Source organism: Ctenocephalides felis, unplaced genomic scaffold, assembly GCF_003426905.1.
Source record: "Ctenocephalides felis isolate EL2017-DRISC unplaced genomic scaffold, ASM342690v1 CF-g0.4_SCAFFOLD_00845, whole genome shotgun sequence".
Taxonomy (NCBI): Eukaryota; Metazoa; Arthropoda; class Insecta; order Siphonaptera; family Pulicidae; genus Ctenocephalides; species Ctenocephalides felis.
In genome coordinates this window covers 52,670,056-52,690,127 of record NW_020536999.1, presented here as the reverse complement: position 1 = coordinate 52,690,127, position 20,072 = coordinate 52,670,056, and the positions used below count along the sequence as shown (strand labels likewise).

General features: G+C 29.9%; 1 protein-coding gene across 1 annotated transcript in view; it reads left to right on the top strand.

The window, feature by feature from the left end:
* The window catches only part of LOC113385395 (zwei Ig domain protein zig-8-like), an 861,302-nt gene that overhangs the window by 519,638 nt on the left and 321,592 nt on the right, over positions 1-20,072 (top strand). The window contains exons 3-4 of the mRNA XM_026623244.1: positions 16,746-16,862; positions 17,201-17,294. Coding sequence (XP_026479029.1) covers positions 16,746-16,862; positions 17,201-17,294 — 211 coding nt within the window. The remainder of the gene's footprint in view (positions 1-16,745; positions 16,863-17,200; positions 17,295-20,072) is intronic.

Genomic DNA, 20,072 nt, shown 5'->3' with positions numbered 1-20,072 from the left:
GGCGCCCCGCCAGGGCACGCTACGCCCCTGCTTTCAAAACAGAATTTTCAGAACAGTTTTTGATTTTCAAAATCTAAAAATTATTGTACACTTTTCTATATGGTGGCAACTACATGGTGGTGTTTCTCAAACCCAATTTACAAATTTTTAATTTATTTACCAAATTTTTCGTTCTATGTTTTACTAAAAATAAGATTTTAAAGTAGTTTTGGATATTACAAACAAAGTTTTGGATATTACATCTCAGGGTTTTTTCCGCTAAAAATCTGTTCATTATAGATTTAAATGTACCTATTATGAAATAGGTAAATATCATTACTATCCAATATTATTTTCTATTGTTCTGCATTTGTTATGTTATTTGTTAGATTTTTTATCTAGTGAAATTTTATATTCATTTTTAAAAAAATGTTTTTTCTGAATATTTTATTCGAATCTATCATTAGACATATATTTTTACAATATCTCAAACCTTTTTTCTATGATTTCTTCAGTATCTATGGCATTCATCTTAAGTATTTTTCTACATGTTTATTAATTTGTTTATCAGTTTTATTAAAATTGTTTTTGTTCGTTCATGAAATGCTTTGCATTTTATTATATAGTCTGAGAGGAATATTCCCCATGCAGGAGACCCGCAGACTTGACAAAGGGGCCAAGCTAGGACCAGTAATGGTAAACCTAGCTTCGGCATACCAGTATTGGGCCAAACATGGGCCAGGCTACTTAACCCAGCCTCGGCCATGCCAACGATTACTCAGACTTGGGCCTTACAAGCTTGGCCCAGAGTTGTACATAGTTGGGCCAAGCCTGGGCCTGTTGTACTTTTCTCTATGGGTCATTACAAGTGTTTAAGTATAATAATTAATTTTTAAATATAAATGTCACATTTAAATTCAATTTTATTAGGTTTGTCTGGAGACAAGTACTAAATTATATACCAAATAGTTTCAATATATTGAAATTCTGTTATGGAATGCTTTCTGTCGTTTACAAAAAATATTTATTATTCAATAAGTTTAAATTAATTGAAGTCATGAATGTGTTTTTCAAAGGGCATCATTAATATTTTATAATTTTTTAATTAAGCTTGCTTTCATATTCAAAAAAATGTCATATATATAACACAACTTTAGTCAAGCAATGCCCGTAAAAGTAGTGATATTAATGAACGTGTTAACTACAATCCGACTCGTGCTAAGATACTAAAATATTTTCTCAGCATGTTATCACTATGTATAACAATGCCGACTACATTTTGGCTGAGAAAACTTCTGAAATATGACATACTAAACGACTCTAATAAATATCGCCCGAAAATTAATTACGGTACATTAAATCAGAGTATAATTCGTTCGTCGGGCCCCGTTGCCGCCCTGACTACGTGATACACATTTCGATGGATCGCGTGCTTACTGCCAACTGCCTTTACGTTTGCCTATTCCCCAATATGATAAAAGGACAGCTGGCAATTATTTTATTCACACGATAAATTGCCATTATTTAATGATTAAAATTGTTAAATTTGTAGTATAATCTAATAGTTTTCACGTGCGCGAAGTATGTAGGGTTGCTGTAGCCCAGTGGTCGCGGCGTCCTAATCGCGTTCAAGATCGCTCTTTGAATAACCTGATATCGTTTATAAGTGATATCTATTTGCCTTAAAAATATATATCAAATATAAATTTCTATTTGAAGAAATCACTGCTGTGAAAAATGACAATAAAAAATCTTTTACACTGCGCTTTCCTGATTGAGTTCAAGTTTCATTTTTTCCGATGGCCCATTTGATTTGATTTGATTTCATACATTTGGTTTGCAAATTGAAACCAAAATTTTTTTTGCACTTAGATTAAGTCCAATGATTTTATAAAATGGTTAGCAAAAACATTGAATGCTCTAGAAAATCATATTATTATGAAGAGTTTAATTCCATTTCATAGATTTTTCTTCCGAAGTATTATTGAAAAGTTGATATATAATAATGGCGTTAATTAAAATACAAATTATAAATTGTCATACATTAATATGAATTAGTTATCTATTATAGATTTGCTTAGAAATAATATTATTTATTAGTATATATTAAAAAAGAACAAGAAATAACATTAAGATTATAATAACATGGTTTGTTATTATTTAAAATTAAATACTATTTATCTCTTGTATATAGTGAAAATATCGTTGATATTTTAAAAATAAGTGTTAAAAATTTTTTGTTTGTATAGTTAATGTAGTATAATAATAAAGTACTACTATGTATATGAGGTCCTTTTTTTCAATTTTATTGCATCTTTGGGAATTAGTAATAAAATAATAAATTACAAAATATGAAAATGCATTGTTCTAAATATATTTGAGAGATGCGAAAGATGAAAAAAGGACTTAAGCACGATTCATATTTATATGTGTGTGTAAATAATATATAACTTTGAAATATAAACATGTACTAGTAACAGCAAATAAACATAACAGAGAAGTGCATATATCTATACAAATATAACATCATTGAAAATTATTACTAAATACTTATTTTTAGATTTTATGAACTAAATTTATAAATTTTGTCTTCTATTTTATATAATATTAGATGACGTGCTCAACATCCCCTTAGTAGTGGAAATCATAAGAAGGAACGTTGCTTTACCATCGATTAAATTTAGCTGACCAGGCCTTTCTTATTTTTTCTTCCAGCTCTCTGTCTAATCTAAAATAACATACACACATAACGACATAAACCATGAAAGGAAAATAGATAGCAGCGAGACAGGATGTGTAATTTTCTACCGTAGTTCAGGAACTTATTTATTATTGCTGCAAACTTGTACCATGATGTACGAAGGATAAATTACCCTCGTTATGCAATTACATGCTATCATGAGTCAATATGAGCATTCATTCGTCCACGATTCAATGATAAATTGTAATATTACAGTTGATTTTCGATTTTATTCTTTTATATATGCGATTTACAACTATATTATAAAGGATTTTGCTCATTTGATATGAACTACAAATAAATGTATAACCATATTTTATATATTGAAATATATTTATATTGGTTTTGAACAGCATTTAGAATAAGCTGTAATGATGATAGTTTTTTTTTTCAATAATCCCTACGTGTATGTTAAGGAGACATCCTAGTGGTTGTCCTGATTCTTTCTCTAATAGTGATGACCTATTTTAACTGATAGCCTTAGTAAGATGAACAGATGTTTTTACTTATATATATTATCAATATATTTTTATCTATGCTCAAAAATGTAACTAGTTGGTATTGGTATTTTGCCTTGAGGCAAGTTACATGAACTTCTCGATTTGTATAAATAATCGACTTAATCCATGATAGATAAATTAATTTATGAGTAGTTAAAATTATTTGAAGTGGATTTATTACACATTTTTGAAAATCGAACAGGTCAACCCGGTTGGAGTATTTTTTAAAAGCAAATCTTTAAAAATCAATGATTTTTATAATTGAGCCAACTTTTCTTCAGGACTTTGTTTAGTATTGTTTAGTATGTTTATTAAGACCAAGTACTCTATCGTTATATCAAGTAAATCGTCTAATTTTAATTTTAGCAAATGTCAAAAGAACTACTCATTTTTTCAAACTTTGATGAATTTTTAAAATTAAACTACTCGCCGTAAGGCCGTAATATTTTAGTAAGTTCTATAAGACCATGATATATATTGCCAAAAAAAGTTCCATGAAAATCGGCTTAAATTTTTTTTTCAACAGTTAATTACAAGAAACCGGCTCGGTAGATTTTTACCTAAAACTAATCAGTATCATTCCCAACTAATGTCTTTGAGAACAGTTTTTGATTTTTTAAAATCGATTCGGTAGTATGAGCTTAATGTGGACGAAAGATTTAACACTTTTCTCCAAATTACAAAGAAACGGCTCGGCCGATCGTCGCATAAAACTGTGGAACGATAATCTTCATCGAGATACATCAAATGGTTTTTAAATTTCTGAAATCGGTTTAGGCGTTTTTAAGCAAACGTCGATGAAAGTTCTAATTTTGACAAAATGCCAAAAAGACCAGACAAATTTTTGCAATCTTTGACGAATTTTTAAAGCTAAACGAGTTATCGTAGGGCCGTAATATTTTAGTATGATCTTGGAGACTATGGTATCTACCGTCAAAAAAATAATAAAAATCGAGGAAAAAAATTTTAACACCTGAGAAATGGAAGAATTTTGGTTCTTGACAAGTATAATTATCATTCGTATAAAATAGTGAGGATTGGCAGTCAAATGTAAATTCTTAAAAAAAGCAAGATATATTTTGAAAAGTTATGTTTAGAATATTTTAATGTGGCTTTCACCTTGAAGCAAGTTTCATGGGCTTGGAAAATGTGGAATTATTATACATTAACAATTATAATTGAGATTTAGGTATTTTATTAATATTTTCCACTTATATAGTTTTGCTTTTTATCAAAAACTATTCTTACTTTATGACATTGTGTATATATCATTTCAATTGATTTTATTTGTATAATGAGTTAAAATTTGAGCTCGAAAAATGATACGTGGTGGGTATATAATTTTTTTCTGATTGACTTCATTAATACATAATATTAGTATGAACGCCCAAAATTTAAATAGCGTACAATTTTAATCGAACACAATTTAATAGATGAATTAATGAATAGATTCTTCTTTTGGAAAACTAGTTTCTATTAAAAATTCTTGCAAAAACTATATATAAAATATGTAAATTCTGTCTAATAATCAAGAATTCTAACTGTTGACAAGTATAATTATCATTCGTATAAAATAGTGAGGATTGGCAGTCAAATGTAATTCTTAAAAAAAGCAAGATATATTTTGAAAAGTTGTTATGTTTAGAATATTTTAATGTGGCTTTTCACACCTTGAAGCAAGTTTCATGGGCTTGGAAAGGTGGAATTGTGATTAGTATACATTAACAATTATAATTGGATATTTAGGTATTTTATTAATATATTTTTCCACTTATATAGTTTTGCTTTTTATCAAAACTATTCTTACTTTATGACATTGTTATATATCATTTCAATTGATTTTATTTGTATAATGAGTTAAAATTTGAGCTCGAAAAATGATACGTGGTGGGTATATAATTTTTTTCTGATTGACTTCATTAATACATAATATTGTATGAACGCCCAAAATTTATAGCGTACAATTTAATCGAACACAATTTAATAGATGAATTAATGAATAGATTCTTCTTTTGGAAAACTAGTTTCTATTAAAAATTCTTGCAAAAACTATATATAAAATATGTAAATTCTGTCTAATAATCAAGAATTCTAACTGTAGTGGATGAAATATCAAGAGATAACAATTCTTTGAATTTATATTATAAACCAATAATTAATTTTTCCTAAAACTCGTATGAAATAAAATCCCACATAATTCTTTAGAAACGTACAATAGTATTTTCAACCATATCATGATGCCTTTCTCCTCAAAACCAGAAATAAATGACACGGATGTAACCATATATTTTCCAAAGCCAATGCAAAATAGAAAACGTAAAAGAAGGTACTGCTGTCGACTTTTATTAGATATGCGATATCGTATATCACTCAGTACATAGATTTGGTTGTGTGTTTGCGGAATTGAATTTTTCTGAACATCGGCACTCCGAGGACTTGAGTTAATAATAGTGTTAGATTTACCCTTCTTATTTATAGCACGGCTCGATATATCTGCATAAATGATAAAGTAGACTTACCTGTGAACGTAATAATCGGAAGGTATTTTGAGATATTTATAAACAGAATCCGAGATTTTAGAAGCTATTTCTGTCGTTTGTATTGAGCGCTTTATCTTTTTATATAGTTTATTTTCTACGTGATTTCACATTTCACGATTTTTTCTGTTGCTTCAAAAAATATTTACTAACAAGGATAACCTTACGTTTACTCTTCCAAGATTTGATAAAAACTTTGCATCGTGATAGAATTGATAGTTTTTTTTTTATTTATTATATTTTTTTAATAGCAATCAGAACCTTACGTCCTATGAGCTGTTGGGCTGAAACTTCTCCTCACTTCGTATTTTTAGATGGTATCCCAATGGTTAATCCATCCATATTTGATGATTTTTGTTATCAGAATTAATCTAATAGGGCTGACTTTTTATTGGTGCAGCAATGCCGGGCAAGAGCTATTTCCACTTGGAAACATATTGCTATCTATATTTCCAAGTGAAAATCGTTGTCACTGCTGCCTGACAACAGGCTGCTGGAAGTGGGTATCGAACCCGGAACCTCTGAAACATGTCCCGTCGCTCTTAACCGCTTACCTACGGGCGAGCCCGAGTTGATAGTTAAAACTAAATTCTGAAAATATTGCAGGCCTATGAGTGGCTTCATTATAAAAGTTAAAATTTTGAAAAATAGACCATATATTTGAACACTTATAATTTGAAATACTTATAATTTTTATTGAATGGCACATATTTCAGAACAAAAATTGATATGAGTAAACAAGCTACAGGGTTCAAACTCATATTGAAAAGTACCTGACATCATAAATTTTCACAAAATTGAAACATTACATAAGATATATGATTGTATAGGAATAATGTAGGTGGCTTAATGCTCGAGTAAGCGTGGCCAAATAAAAATTTAAACTTTTGGAGCGCATAGCATAGTGCCTTAAGGCAAATTGCTGGCACTTCCCGTACCAAAAATATTTTTTTTTTTTTAAATTTACATTTTTGAAAAAAAATACTGTGCAAAAATTAGATTTTTGAGAAACTATAAATTTTTGACAAAAATTTACTTTTTTTGAAGAAAAAGACTTTTTGAAGAAAAAATTATTTTGAAATATTTTTTTCCCCGAGTTTTTGCCCCGTATCTTCGGAACGGAAAGTTTTGAAACGTAAAGATATATAAAAAAAATTATTTTCGTTTTTTCTGCAATTACTATAACTTGCCCTACGGGAACTTAAAAAAAAAAAAACCCTGTCGTGTGAGTCGAACACGCTACTAAGCTATGCTTGCCACAAATTAGTGCAAAATATATTAAAGCAATACAATATATTAGTAGCTTATAGATAAAAAAAAAAATATTAAAAGTGACCATCATTCCACAATCACGATAAACGCCACCGACAGCACCCAGAGTGTTGCAAATACCCAAAGTACTAAGAATTGTTTGCCACTGTCGAACACTTAGTTAGCTACAAGTTGAAGAGGAGTTGGGGCTGGGGTTGGGGCCGATGAAATACTGGTCGGTCTGTGGGTCTGTGGGGTCTGTGCATTGTGGCTTTGTGTGACGTCACATTATGCCGACCGCAGGCCGCAAGTCACCGCGGGAGCCGCTCCGTTCGCCCGGGGACATTATTCAAACAAGATCATACATGGTCTACATCCAGCCGACCAACAGGAGACCGATGGAGTTTATGGGCAGATTCTGTCACTGTCCTGCTGTCTATATACAGTGCTAACTATGATGTCAAATGATTTGGTCAATTTCTGGTTGACAATAACCTCATTGACCTATGGAGATGGAAAATGTCGACTTAGGGGAAAGTCACCTAGTGGCACCTAATGTTATTTATAAATAAATCAAAAAATATTTTACGAAATGTTTATTAAATTATGATTTATGTTAGATAACAAAGTTAGAAATCAAACTAAATTAACAAAACCGCAATCTTTGCTAAAAAATAATTAACACTATCAATCAAACTTTGGTATCAAAAAATATGATTTTAAACAGTAGCACCCAGTACCGGACATTTCAAAATAACCTGCATTGATCACATATGTAACCATCTCCACACTCTGGAATGTCTGCACATGCGTGTTTGACGAATATTCTTAGATATTGTAAATAAAATCACTATTCATCCACCTTTTTGGCTGAGCCACACCGATGCTCTCAGCTGCAGCATTCATCATACGATTTTCATTCTTTGACTAAGAAATATGAAAAATAGGAGTATGTAATGATCCTTAGCACTCATAGAGAACAAAATTAATTAATTAAAATAAATTACGTCAACTCTCACAAGTAATATCAATATGTTAACTGTCCGGCGCTAAGGGATGACTTAGTGTCCGGTGCTAAGGGACAGGCATGTTCATTCATTTGGTGGTACCTACTAAAATTGTTTAAAATATCTAATAATATTCTACCATTTTACGGATAACAATCAAGTACTACTTTTATCATTGAATGCCGGTCAAATATAAATACATAAAGACACTAGAATTGCTTCCATTGAGATTTAGGTGAAGCCGTGATTTTGCGCCTAAAACAGCAAAGGGTTGCTCCCGTCGTGACTGTGTGCGTCACAGGTGAGTCTTGACGGGTGATTCTGCACCTATGTGCACCCCGCGCCCCTTTCACTTGTATTTTGATATAAAAAGATTATACTCGCTTAAATAATACGTGTTAAATAGAGTGTTTGGTATTAGGTGCTGTCCGGCGTTACGGAGCTTTCTCCTATATTGTGAAATTGAAGTACTGGCATATGACATTGTTGTGCTAATATTGCAGATGTATGGTTTTTGAATACAGCTAAAACAGTTTACACTTATCATAACTTACATATTAATTCACTAATGAAACTGGTGCTTAGTTGGAATTGGAATCTATTACATATATAATTGAAGCCTTTTGGTATAGAGGGCGGAAAGGGCCGTACTTCCAGGTTGCAATGTTTTACGACTTAATTAATTACCTGATGCGAAACAGGTATATTGAGTTATAATCCAGGACGATATGATTCAATGTGGCTTCTCAGTATGTACTCAATTTTTTGCTAACAAATCTTAAAGAGTTCTTTGATTTTTGATGATGACTTTCTAACTACGAAACTTTTTAAAAACCTAATGGTTGGAGGAGAGACTAGATACGGTTTTTTTAGGGTACGGTAGTAAACTATACTGATTTTCTGATAGGGTCCAAGAGGAGAAAGATAAAGTATATTTTTAAGAACAAGTTTCCTTAATTTCAATGTGTCAGCACCCTATTTAACATGATCTGTAGACCGCATTGCTTTTGAAGATTCAGTTTTTTTGTTCGATTCCTTTTAATAACATCTGTTACTTGTATACAGATAGATCACTTTATTTATTATTTTGCTGTAAGTTGAACATTAGTAGTAAATTAACTGCATTTTGTTTTGTTTTATGAGTCCTTTATATGTTGTGATATGTATTTCTTGTTCTTTTTGGGCGATGATTAGATAAATAAAGAAAAATCTAACTCAACTAAGACAAAATACGAAAGAAAAAAGAAAATTCAATATAAAAAACGAAAGATTTCCTAAAGATTTCTTGTTTAAAAAATTTGTTTTGTTATATATGGTTATTATATATTGTTATATATGGTTATTATATATTGTTATATTCATATGTTTTTGTTATTTTCCCGGAGGGTAAATTATAGTGATGAGCCAAAAATCGAAAATGAAAGTTTCTGCAAAATCTTTTACCTTTCAGAGGTTTTTTTTAACATTTTAGCATACCTCAATTTTTAGTCGACGATTTCGAGCGAACGGACTATCCGATTTAAATGGTTCAAAATACATTTGATTCCTATTGATGAGGAGATGCTGGTTAGTTTTTGACAAAGATAGGCCAAGCGGCTTTGGAGATATGGAGCAAAAAGTGCTAAAAATATCAGTTTTTAAGGGAACGGGTCAACCGATTTGGAAAACATTCGATTCGTAATGAGGAGGGGAAAATGTGATTAGATTTTTGCAAAGGCAGGTCCAGCCATTTTGGATATATAGAGATAAAGGTGCAAAAAATGACAGTTTTTGATAGAAATAAGCATCCGTATTGAATGATTTAGAAAACTTTCTGCTTATGTTGACAAAACGATTGTTTTTGAGGAAATGTTTTTCTTTATTTTTTTTTTTTTATAATTTTCAAAAAAATATTTATTTAATATCGAACAATAAATATTCGAATTTTAATTTTAATTCTAGTTAGAGTTCTAAACATCACTATACTTCAAATAAATATTTTTTTAAATTTTGGAATTCAATTTATATAATACTTAGAAATGTTAGACAATGTTCTTCATTTTAAATACGATTAGTTAATATAAATCATTTTGATGTCTCTTGTATGATTGTATTTTATTACTAATCTATCGTATTTAAGAGCAATATTTTAGTATTTCTACGTAGATAAATGTTACAATTACAATTCAATTTACTTCTCTCTCAGCAAACTGGTAAATCAAGAAAATCATTGTCAATATAAAAACAGTGGCACAACCGTACCCAGTCTCCCCTATATAATAAAATATAATGTAAATTAACAATATATAAAGATGTAAGTTTATAATGAATCAATTATAAATTTGATTTTATTCGAAAACACCTCCTAATTCAGCATTAGATTGCTAGAATTACATCAATCTGTTCCAATGAAAATAATTACTTAATCTACATTCAAATCAATATTCGATTAATGTCTCAAGTTTCATCCAGTGGATAACCGGCATTCTAAAATTGGTTCTACAGTTGAATTTGAGTTTTGATTAGGTTTACGCTAGACTTGCTCTATAATGGGTTGTTGGCTGAAGCCGCAGAACGAGCCATCATCCGGGGATGCGATAGGGCCGCGGGCGACGACGTGTTCAACAGAATCGGAAGTCCGCTAGGTGTTATGGGCAACGGACACATAATGCCAACAAACCATATACATGTGCACTATATAATGCACTATACAACTTATATGCACTGCACATTATACACAAAATTCACCACGGATTCTAAATATTATTATAAAGATGGAAAACATTGTGATCGAACCAGAAAAAATCAACTGAAATACACGAGGTGTGTACAAGAAAAGAATAGTTGGTATTCGTGTTTTGCCTTGAGGCAAGTTACATAAACTTTCCGATTTATGTAAATAATCGACTTAATCAATACAAAATAATTTAATTTATGAGTGATGAAAAGTATTCCAAGTGGATTTATTACATATAATTGAAAACTCCGATTGATAACTCGGAGTATTTTCTAAAAACAAATTTTCAAAAATCAATAATGTTTATAATTGAACCAGTTTTCGTAGGATTTAATGGTTTAGTATGTTCATTAAGACCAAGTACTCTATCGTTATACCAAGTAAATCGTCTAATTTTAATTTTAACAAACGTCAAAAAAACTACTCATTTACTAAATCTTTGTTGAATTTTTAATGTTAAATTTGTCGTAAGGCCGTAATATTTCAGTAAGTTCTATAAGACCATGATATATATCGCCAAGAGAAGTTCTATTTTTAGAACTTTTGTATCTATAAAATATCTTTCGAATAGTTTTTGATTTTTTAAAATGGATTCGGTAGTATGAGCTTAAATGTGAACGAAAAGTTTAACACTTTTTTCCAAATTACAAAGAAACGGCTTGGCAGATAGTCGCACAAAACTGACAAATGTTAGTCCTTACTGATATACATCAAATGTTCCAAATTTGGTCTCATTCGATTCAGAATAGTTTGAATCGTCGAGAACACATAAAATTAGCAAATCAAATTTTTTATGAAAATATAAACTTTTCTCCTTCGGGATGTTAATTAGGAAGTATGTTGATTATGTTAAAAATAGTGTTCCTGCACAAAATTAGAGAAAATACTTTCTGTTGCATTCAATGATTTTTTATCCAGAAAAAGGAATTGCATTTCAAATAATATCGAAGGTATGAGAGACTATAACTTGATATAGTAAAAAATAAAATAAAATGATATATAGGGATTTCCATAGGTAGTCAAGAACTGCCTTTTGATTCAGCTTTTCACACATAAAACCTAAACTCCAAATGGCACAAATGTCAAATAACAATGTTATCATAATTGCAACTTCTTTAACATAGGTTATATTCTGGCATTTGTGACATTTGGAGGTTGGGTTTTACGTGTGAAATGCTTGATCAAATAGCAAATACATAACCTTTTGATTGCTTGTGACTACCGACTTATTATGAGTTTTCAACAAAAGAGACCTATGACATTAAATTTGTATTTTATTCCTTGAATTATGCCCTCAATTTGCAATTGACACAATTTACTTTATATTTACTTTGAACTTACATTCATTGATTTTACTAATTGTAAGTTGTGCAAAAAAGTTTAGATGTCCTTCAGTGATAAAAGGCTTTTTGTTCCATTGAATAGTTTCATTTGGAATTCGTTTAGAGGTAGAAAATCAAATTGAAAATTTTTGTCATATTCGCCATGTTAGTTTCTGCAAAGGAAGGCATCTTAAACTCAAAAAAAGTTATGAGCAGTTTGTGGTAGCAAAACCCTAAAGACCAGTGTCAAAATTGGTTTGCCAAATTTCATTCTGATGATTTTTCACTCAAAAATTACAGAAAATTTTTATTCAACTTCCACAAAACTTCTGGTTTTTATTACCAAAAAAACTAAATTAGGTACAATTTGACAGTTGACACAATAATTATTGAATTGTTTACCATTTAAGGAGATGCAAGGTCAGGACTATATGCTGGATATGGCATATAGTCCTGATCCCAATCAACCTCCAATAATTTTTGCCTAGTAGCCAAAGATATGTGATGTCAATAATGAATTAAACCTCCACTAATTTGTCAATATAGCACTAATTTCTTCGACTGCGTTGTTTAGTTTCACTAGTTGTATAATGTAGACATTAGAATTGATATTTCCATCGGGTTGTAAGAGCACAAGTAGACAATTTCTTTATAATCAACTTCAACTGGACGACCAGAGCATTTTTCATCTTAGGGTGAAAAATTTTCAAAATGTATGTAATTTGTTGTATGTTACTATAAACTGCTCATATTTCTTGCGATCTTAAGATGCCATTATGTACCTTTGCAAAAATAAAAAAGCAGGAAGACAAAAAAATTCCATTTATTTTCTATCTTTCGATGATCACCAAATGAAAACTACGTAATCGATCGAAAAGCTCTTTACTACTGATGGACATTTAGACTTTCTACTATCCAATAACACGTGGTATTTTATATTTGGACGCCAGCAAATCTAAAAATTCATTTAAAACCATCTAAGCTGATAACCGCATTTACTTAGTTGCCTATCTAATACATACAACTTTGGCGTTCTTTTTAACTAACTCTGTACAAAGACTTAGTATAGATTATAATTAATACATTAGAGTGATTATAACTGACATAACGTCCAAAGTTCGTGGATGTATCACGCGTCGAACATAGTTTTTGGATATACTTATGTACAAATCAATCGTCCATAAAGTTTGGAAACCTTTTTTATACAGTATAAGCTAGTTTTGTTACCAACATTCTGTGATATGTGCACTCGATCTATTGTATTGTGTTCTACTCGTGGATGTTGAGATGTTTGCGTTCGACGGGCCGATGCGTCCGCACAATTGAAATTGCCGCGCTTGATCAGCTTTAGGCTTTCCATTGACGGCGGCTCACTTGAATTTAACGGAATCCATTGCCGAGGAACTTTGCCAGACAAGAATCATGTTACTGATATAATTGTTATGCAATGGTTGCATATTGAGGCAATGTTTCGCACGTGATTAAGTTTAATATCATATTGTAATCGAAATACTGCAAGGCGAGCGTATAAAATGGCAACGCTTATACCACACAACGCTTTTCATTTTCTTGGTTTGACGTGAAGTTTAACACTGCATTATTATTATTTTTACCATCATTGGTATTGTGACGAGTTAAAGGTTGAAAGCCCTTCTTCTAGGGTATTAATTTATTTTTTAGCATTGCATCCCCATTACGAAAGGGTTACTCCAACTTCTTAACACGACTTCTATGAACACCCTGTAATTACCTGTGGAAACTACAAAAATGAACAAAAATGTATTTACTTTTTTATTTAAAAATGCTTTATTATGATTACAGGTGTGAGAACATAACTGTACCTACGTACAGTCATGCCTATGCCTAAACTCTAAAGTACTGATAAATCTTTATTAATTATTAACGAAGGGAATAGCTAATAAACAATACTATCTGACCTTTGCTGGAACAGGTTCTTCTCTCCTGGCACAACACACACACCACTATACAAATAGAAAATAGTTTTATTTTTGTTCGTTTGTTCATAAAAATAATTGGTTAGTTATCGAGCTACTAAAATGGGTTCTATGAATCTATGACTATTAAGAAAATGTGGTAAAGATGGTAAAAATTTTGAGTTGTATGTATTTTTCAATAACGCATTAGAAACAACAAAAACAAAGAAAATTAATCCCAAAATTTAAAACAAATGTTAGTTTTGGACTACTCATGATATAAGTAAATTGTTTTTCTATTTTCAAGTAAAATTTAAGCCTTTCCATAGACTCAAAAAAATCTGAATTGAAATTCAATCGAGAGCATTCACTGACTGAAATCGGGATGAAAATTTATTCAATATCTACAATGACTATTAGGAAATACAGGTTTGAAGTAGGACGGCGAAAATTTAGGGTAACATGTGTTTTTGAATTACTAATGAGTGGACAACTAATGTTAAATTTTAGCTTTTGCATAAGTTTAATAAAATCTTGATCGAAATTCGTTGAAAAACATTTATTGAATGAAATCGAGATGAAAATTTATATGATTACTAAAAATGTGTTTGTGTAAGAAGATGAAAATTTAGGGCTATATGTATTTTTTTACGAATTATAAGAAAACAAAATAAAAGATTTCGATCGTAAAATTCAACTAGTGGTGTATGGCATCGTGCCTTAAGGCAGATTGCTAGAACTTCCCGCAGTGTAACGAAATGTTCGAGAAATATTAAATGTTTCTCAAATACATTGTTATAAATACTGTTACATTGTCTAATATTTATAAGAATTATATAAACTGAATTGCAAAGTCAAAATTATTTATCTAAAGTAAGTGAGCTTTAGAACATTAGCCAGAATTAAAATCAAAATCTGAATTATTTTCGATATACAAATAAAAATTGTCACATTTTTTTTTTCAAAAGCAATAATTTTGTCGAAACAAGCAGAGAGTATTTTGAATAATTCAAATCGGATGCTTAGTTCTATCAAAAACTGCCATTTTTTGTACATTTGCACTGTATCTTCGAAATTGCTGGACTTGCCTTTTGCAAAAACTAATCAACTCTTTTCCCATTAAAAATTGTTTTTTTGATCATTCAAATTGGAAACTCGGTTCTCTCAAAGACTTGATTTCTATTTTCTGCATTCTTTGCTCCGTATATCGGTAACGGCTAGACCTGTCTTTGCCAAAAACTAATCAGGACATATCCCTATCAATGGGAATCGATTTGATAATGAATTTTTGAATCATTCAAATCGATTAATCCGTGCGCCCGAAAACGTGGTCGAGAAAATGCGGACACACACACATTCATTTTATCTGAGGTGTGCCAAAATGTTCAGAAACCTCTGAAACGTCAAGATCTTCAAAAATTTCATTTTTTCCGGCTCATTGCTATAACTTAACCTTGTACAGAAAGTACAGAAAAGTGCAATTTTCCGATATGTGTAGAAATATTATACAAGTTTATCTGATTTAAAAAATCAATACATGAACGTAACAATATTAAAATAATTTTAAAATTGTATCATTTCATTACAGTCATCTATTATTCAAAATGTATGTCATTCATGCATTTATTTCCAGTTTCGGACAAACTTTTCGTGCAATAAAACCACTAATTAATTTAATTCTATTTCCATAGCATTTCAAATGAACGCAAACGTTATTCTGAAAATACAAAAACCGAAATATTTATTGTGTTCAAATAACGTTACTTAGGAATCTAGAGCGTACAATGTTGAAATTTACAACTTTAAACTGTACAAATTAGTTTACGTTTATAGTTTCGGCAGTTCATACTACAAAATGAGTTAAACGAAATAGGTATTGTAATTGTTTGGATAATGAATTTCTAAAACTTTACTATTGTACGAATTAATTGCTTTAAATGACGCACGTCGACTTTGTCTCATATATAGCTATTACTTGATTATAAACTTTTTTGATTGGAAATTTGCTTGGAGGATGATGCTATAAGACAAATGTGATAAATAATTTGAAACTTACTATTTATAATAAATGATACCATTTCCTATTATATATTACTTTATAATATATAATGGGATATTAAATATCTAAAATTTATGAAAAATTTATAAAAAGTGATATCATACATGGCTAAATAAAAAAAATGAAACCAATTAATTGATTAAAAATAATTGATTTAATAATAGAAAAACGTTAATCTTACGCTTATTTCATTCATAATTTTATTTTTATGATTCACGTTTTTTTACTCTAAATACCTAGTAATAATGAATTACACATTTGTTAAGTATGAGCACAAATTTGCTGATTTCATGATAGAAATAAAAAAAATACCTGGTAGTTTAGAAAATTTATATTATTAATGGATTGGCATTAGAATTTCACATTTATTAAGTATGACCAAAAATTTGCTGATTTCATGATGGAAATAAAAAATATACCTGGTAGTTTTGAAAATTTATATTGTCAATGGATTGGCATTCGAATTACACATTTGTTAGGAATGACCAAAAATTTGCTGATTTTGTGATGGAAATTAAAAAAAATCCTGGTAGTTTTGAAAATGTATATTATCAATGAAATGACATTCGAATTACACATTCGTTAAGTACTGCCAAAAATTTGCTGATGTTCAGGATGGAACTAAACAAATTCCTGGTTGTTTTGAAAGTTTATAATAGGTAATAATTGAGTTTGTTTTAATCCATATTTTTTATTTTAGGTATCCTGGGTTCGGCATCGTGACATCCATTTGCTAACTGTGGGTCGCATGACCTACACATCTGACCAGCGGTTCCAAACAGTTCACAATCCGCAGACGGAGGACTGGACGTTACAAGTAAGTATATATAGAACTTTACTCATAAAAAGTAACTGTATAACTGTAATATACTAATAAATATTAAAAATATTTTAATTAGGTGCAGATCTTAAGAATTTTATAAAATTGCATATCTTGAAAATTTTATAAAATTTATCTCCATTTTTTCTTTGCAACCTAAAACAAGCTAGGCGCGTTTTTCCAAAAATCTGATTGGAAATATGTTGTTTGATTATTTATTTAAAAAAACATGGCAGAAAAATAGTGTATTGGCATATTTATTTATATACATATATTTTTTTTTCTAACGTGTGATAAAGATGATCTTGTTATAACAAATTGATTTTTAATTTTAGGTGAGATTTCCTCAAAAGCGTGATTCTGGAATTTATGAATGTCAAGTGTCAACTACTCCTCCAATTGGACATTCAATGTATTTATCAGTAGTTGGTGAGTACTTAGAATTTATTTATTCATATATATATATATATATATATACATATATATATATAATAATTTATAAAATTTTAAATATTTAAAAAGAGCCTCCTGTTTCTTCAACAAATTTTAATTCAAGCAATTTATACACCGGAGCAATAGTCTTTTTTCGAAAGGTTAAATTGGGCGCTTGTCTGAAAAAGTTTGGGAAACACTACGATACAGAGGGTTGGTAAACACTGATCAATAATAAACTTACCATTTAAGTTTCTTACGGAATTATAAACATGTTCAGAGGTAGCAATTTTTATAGGAGGTAAAATTTTTTTTTCAGAAATATTAAGTGTGCGCAAGTCCAAAAAAAGTTTGGCAAACATTACACTACAATACAAAAGGTTGGGAAACACTAACAAATATTAAATTCGCATCGTTTAAATTAAATATTAAACTCACCATTTAGATGTTTTGAAAACTTAAAATTACTTAATTACTTTTAGCTAAATTAGTTAAAAAAAAATTGTGGAATTTTTATTAATGGGGTATTATTCAATAGCGAATAATTTATAGTTTTGTATGAAATTTATCAATTTTAGTATTTGTTACTGAAAATTCAATTGATGTCCAAACTTTTTCTGTCGATTATTTATAATTTTTCTAATATTTCATATTAAAATAGCTTTATATTTTTATATGCTGAAATGATATTTGTTTTTTAAAATACTTATCAAAAAAACATTATGGCAATTTATTTTTAACCCTAAACATATAGTCAACAAACTAATTTTAAAACACTTTATATAACTATATAAATAACCAATAACTATAAAAAATAAAGACCTTGAATAAATATTTCATCTAAAACCAATTTTATTTTCATTAATTCAATTAATCTATAATAAACCAAACTTCCAAACAATTTGTTGTCGTGATTTAGAATAAATATAAACCAGATTAATTTATAACCCTCATATTATCATTCAATTTAGATAATTCCTATTAAAGCTTTATTTTATAATCGAAAATATAAGCTTAAACACAATAAATTCCTGTGCAATTATTGCAATAAATTGCAATCATTTGCATTCGTGTATCTAGTGTTTCTATATTTTATAAAGGATTATCCTACTATAAACTCCTAAAATTAATCAAATATATACTGTACCGAAATAGTGTTATAAATACAATATTGTGATACGAAACAGTTAAATTATTCGCAGACACGTTTGCAGGTTTGAGGGATGGGTAGAAGACAAAATACATAGGTATACGAATTTGAATGTGATATAAGTTATTTAGTAAATATATAACACAAGATATAATACAATTTAGTTAATATATATATATATATATATATATATATATATATATATATATATTGACAACTAATATTCTGAATCCCATCCAGCGATGGTGTCAACAATATGTAGGTTCCTACTGCTGCTAAGCAAAGCTGTTACCAATCTGTGGAGTATTAATAGTATAAACTGACCTAAATGTTTGATGTATTTATTTATTTATTTTATGATTTCTTGTACAATTTACATATAACTTTAACAACTTACAAACTGATCAGAACTTTATGAAACTAAATGACAACTGAGCTTATAGTGATCTGACTGACTACTGAGTTTCGACTGATCCATGATTGACTGAAAACTAAAGTTCTAGTGAGGTTATACTGATCTGGCTAAAAACAGAATTACGACTACTTCATGATTGACTAAAAAATAAAGTATGACTGAGTTGGCGAATGCGTCATTGCAAGCCTTTTATGTGCTTGCTTCAGGGTGACTTTGAATTTCTAGATAACAATATCTTACGACTTGTTCAATGTCATTGCATAGTGCAACACACTAGTACATGTTGTTGTTGCGTATTTAGTGATCCAGACAGGAATTATATCAATGCTTGTAAGGTTATTGCACATACATTGTATTATATGTATCATACACTACATTCTGCGTAGTTTGTATTCTGACCGTTATATATAGTGGTTTATAATATTATTTATAATTATTACGAATATATAAATGAGTTTTTCATGATGTAATGGTTAAGCTCACAAACTAGTGTGGACTAACTCGTGAGTTAGAACTATGCCTGGGAAACCTGACATCATATTTGTGTATTTTCACTTGAGGGCTCGCCTGTAGGTAAGCGGTTAAGAGCGACGGGACTTGTTTCAGAGGTCCCTGGTTCGATACCCACTTCGACCTGTTGTCAGGCAGCAGTGACAATGATTTTTATTTGGAAATATAGATAGCAATATGTTTGCAAGTGAAAACAGCCCTAATACGGCATTGCTGCACCATTTAAATGCATCACTATTACAGTAATTGTAATAATAAAAAATTCAGTGCATTGAGATGAGAGACAACTATTTGGGTTGCCATCTATAATAAAACAAATGTAGTTTGTAAGATATTAATCACAACAGCTCATAGAACCTATAAGTTCTGATCGCTGTTCAAATAAATTAAAAAGAAAATCACTTGAGAATACATATCAAAAATATGTTTCCAATTGAAAATAGCCCATTTCAGACACTGCGGTGTGAAATGGCAATAGGAAACCTCTCACGCTATTCTTCCTTGAATTGAAGTTGAACTCAGCTTGCGGACCTACTTAGGGCAATACTACCCATTATTAATCATTATATATAGTTTCCTATTTGCTAAAAATCTTACAAGCAGTATGTAAGTAAGGCTCGAGCAACAATATTCTTGTCAACCATATACCTAGTTAAAGCCCTCCAGTTGCATTATAATTGACAATACACATATTTGGCAA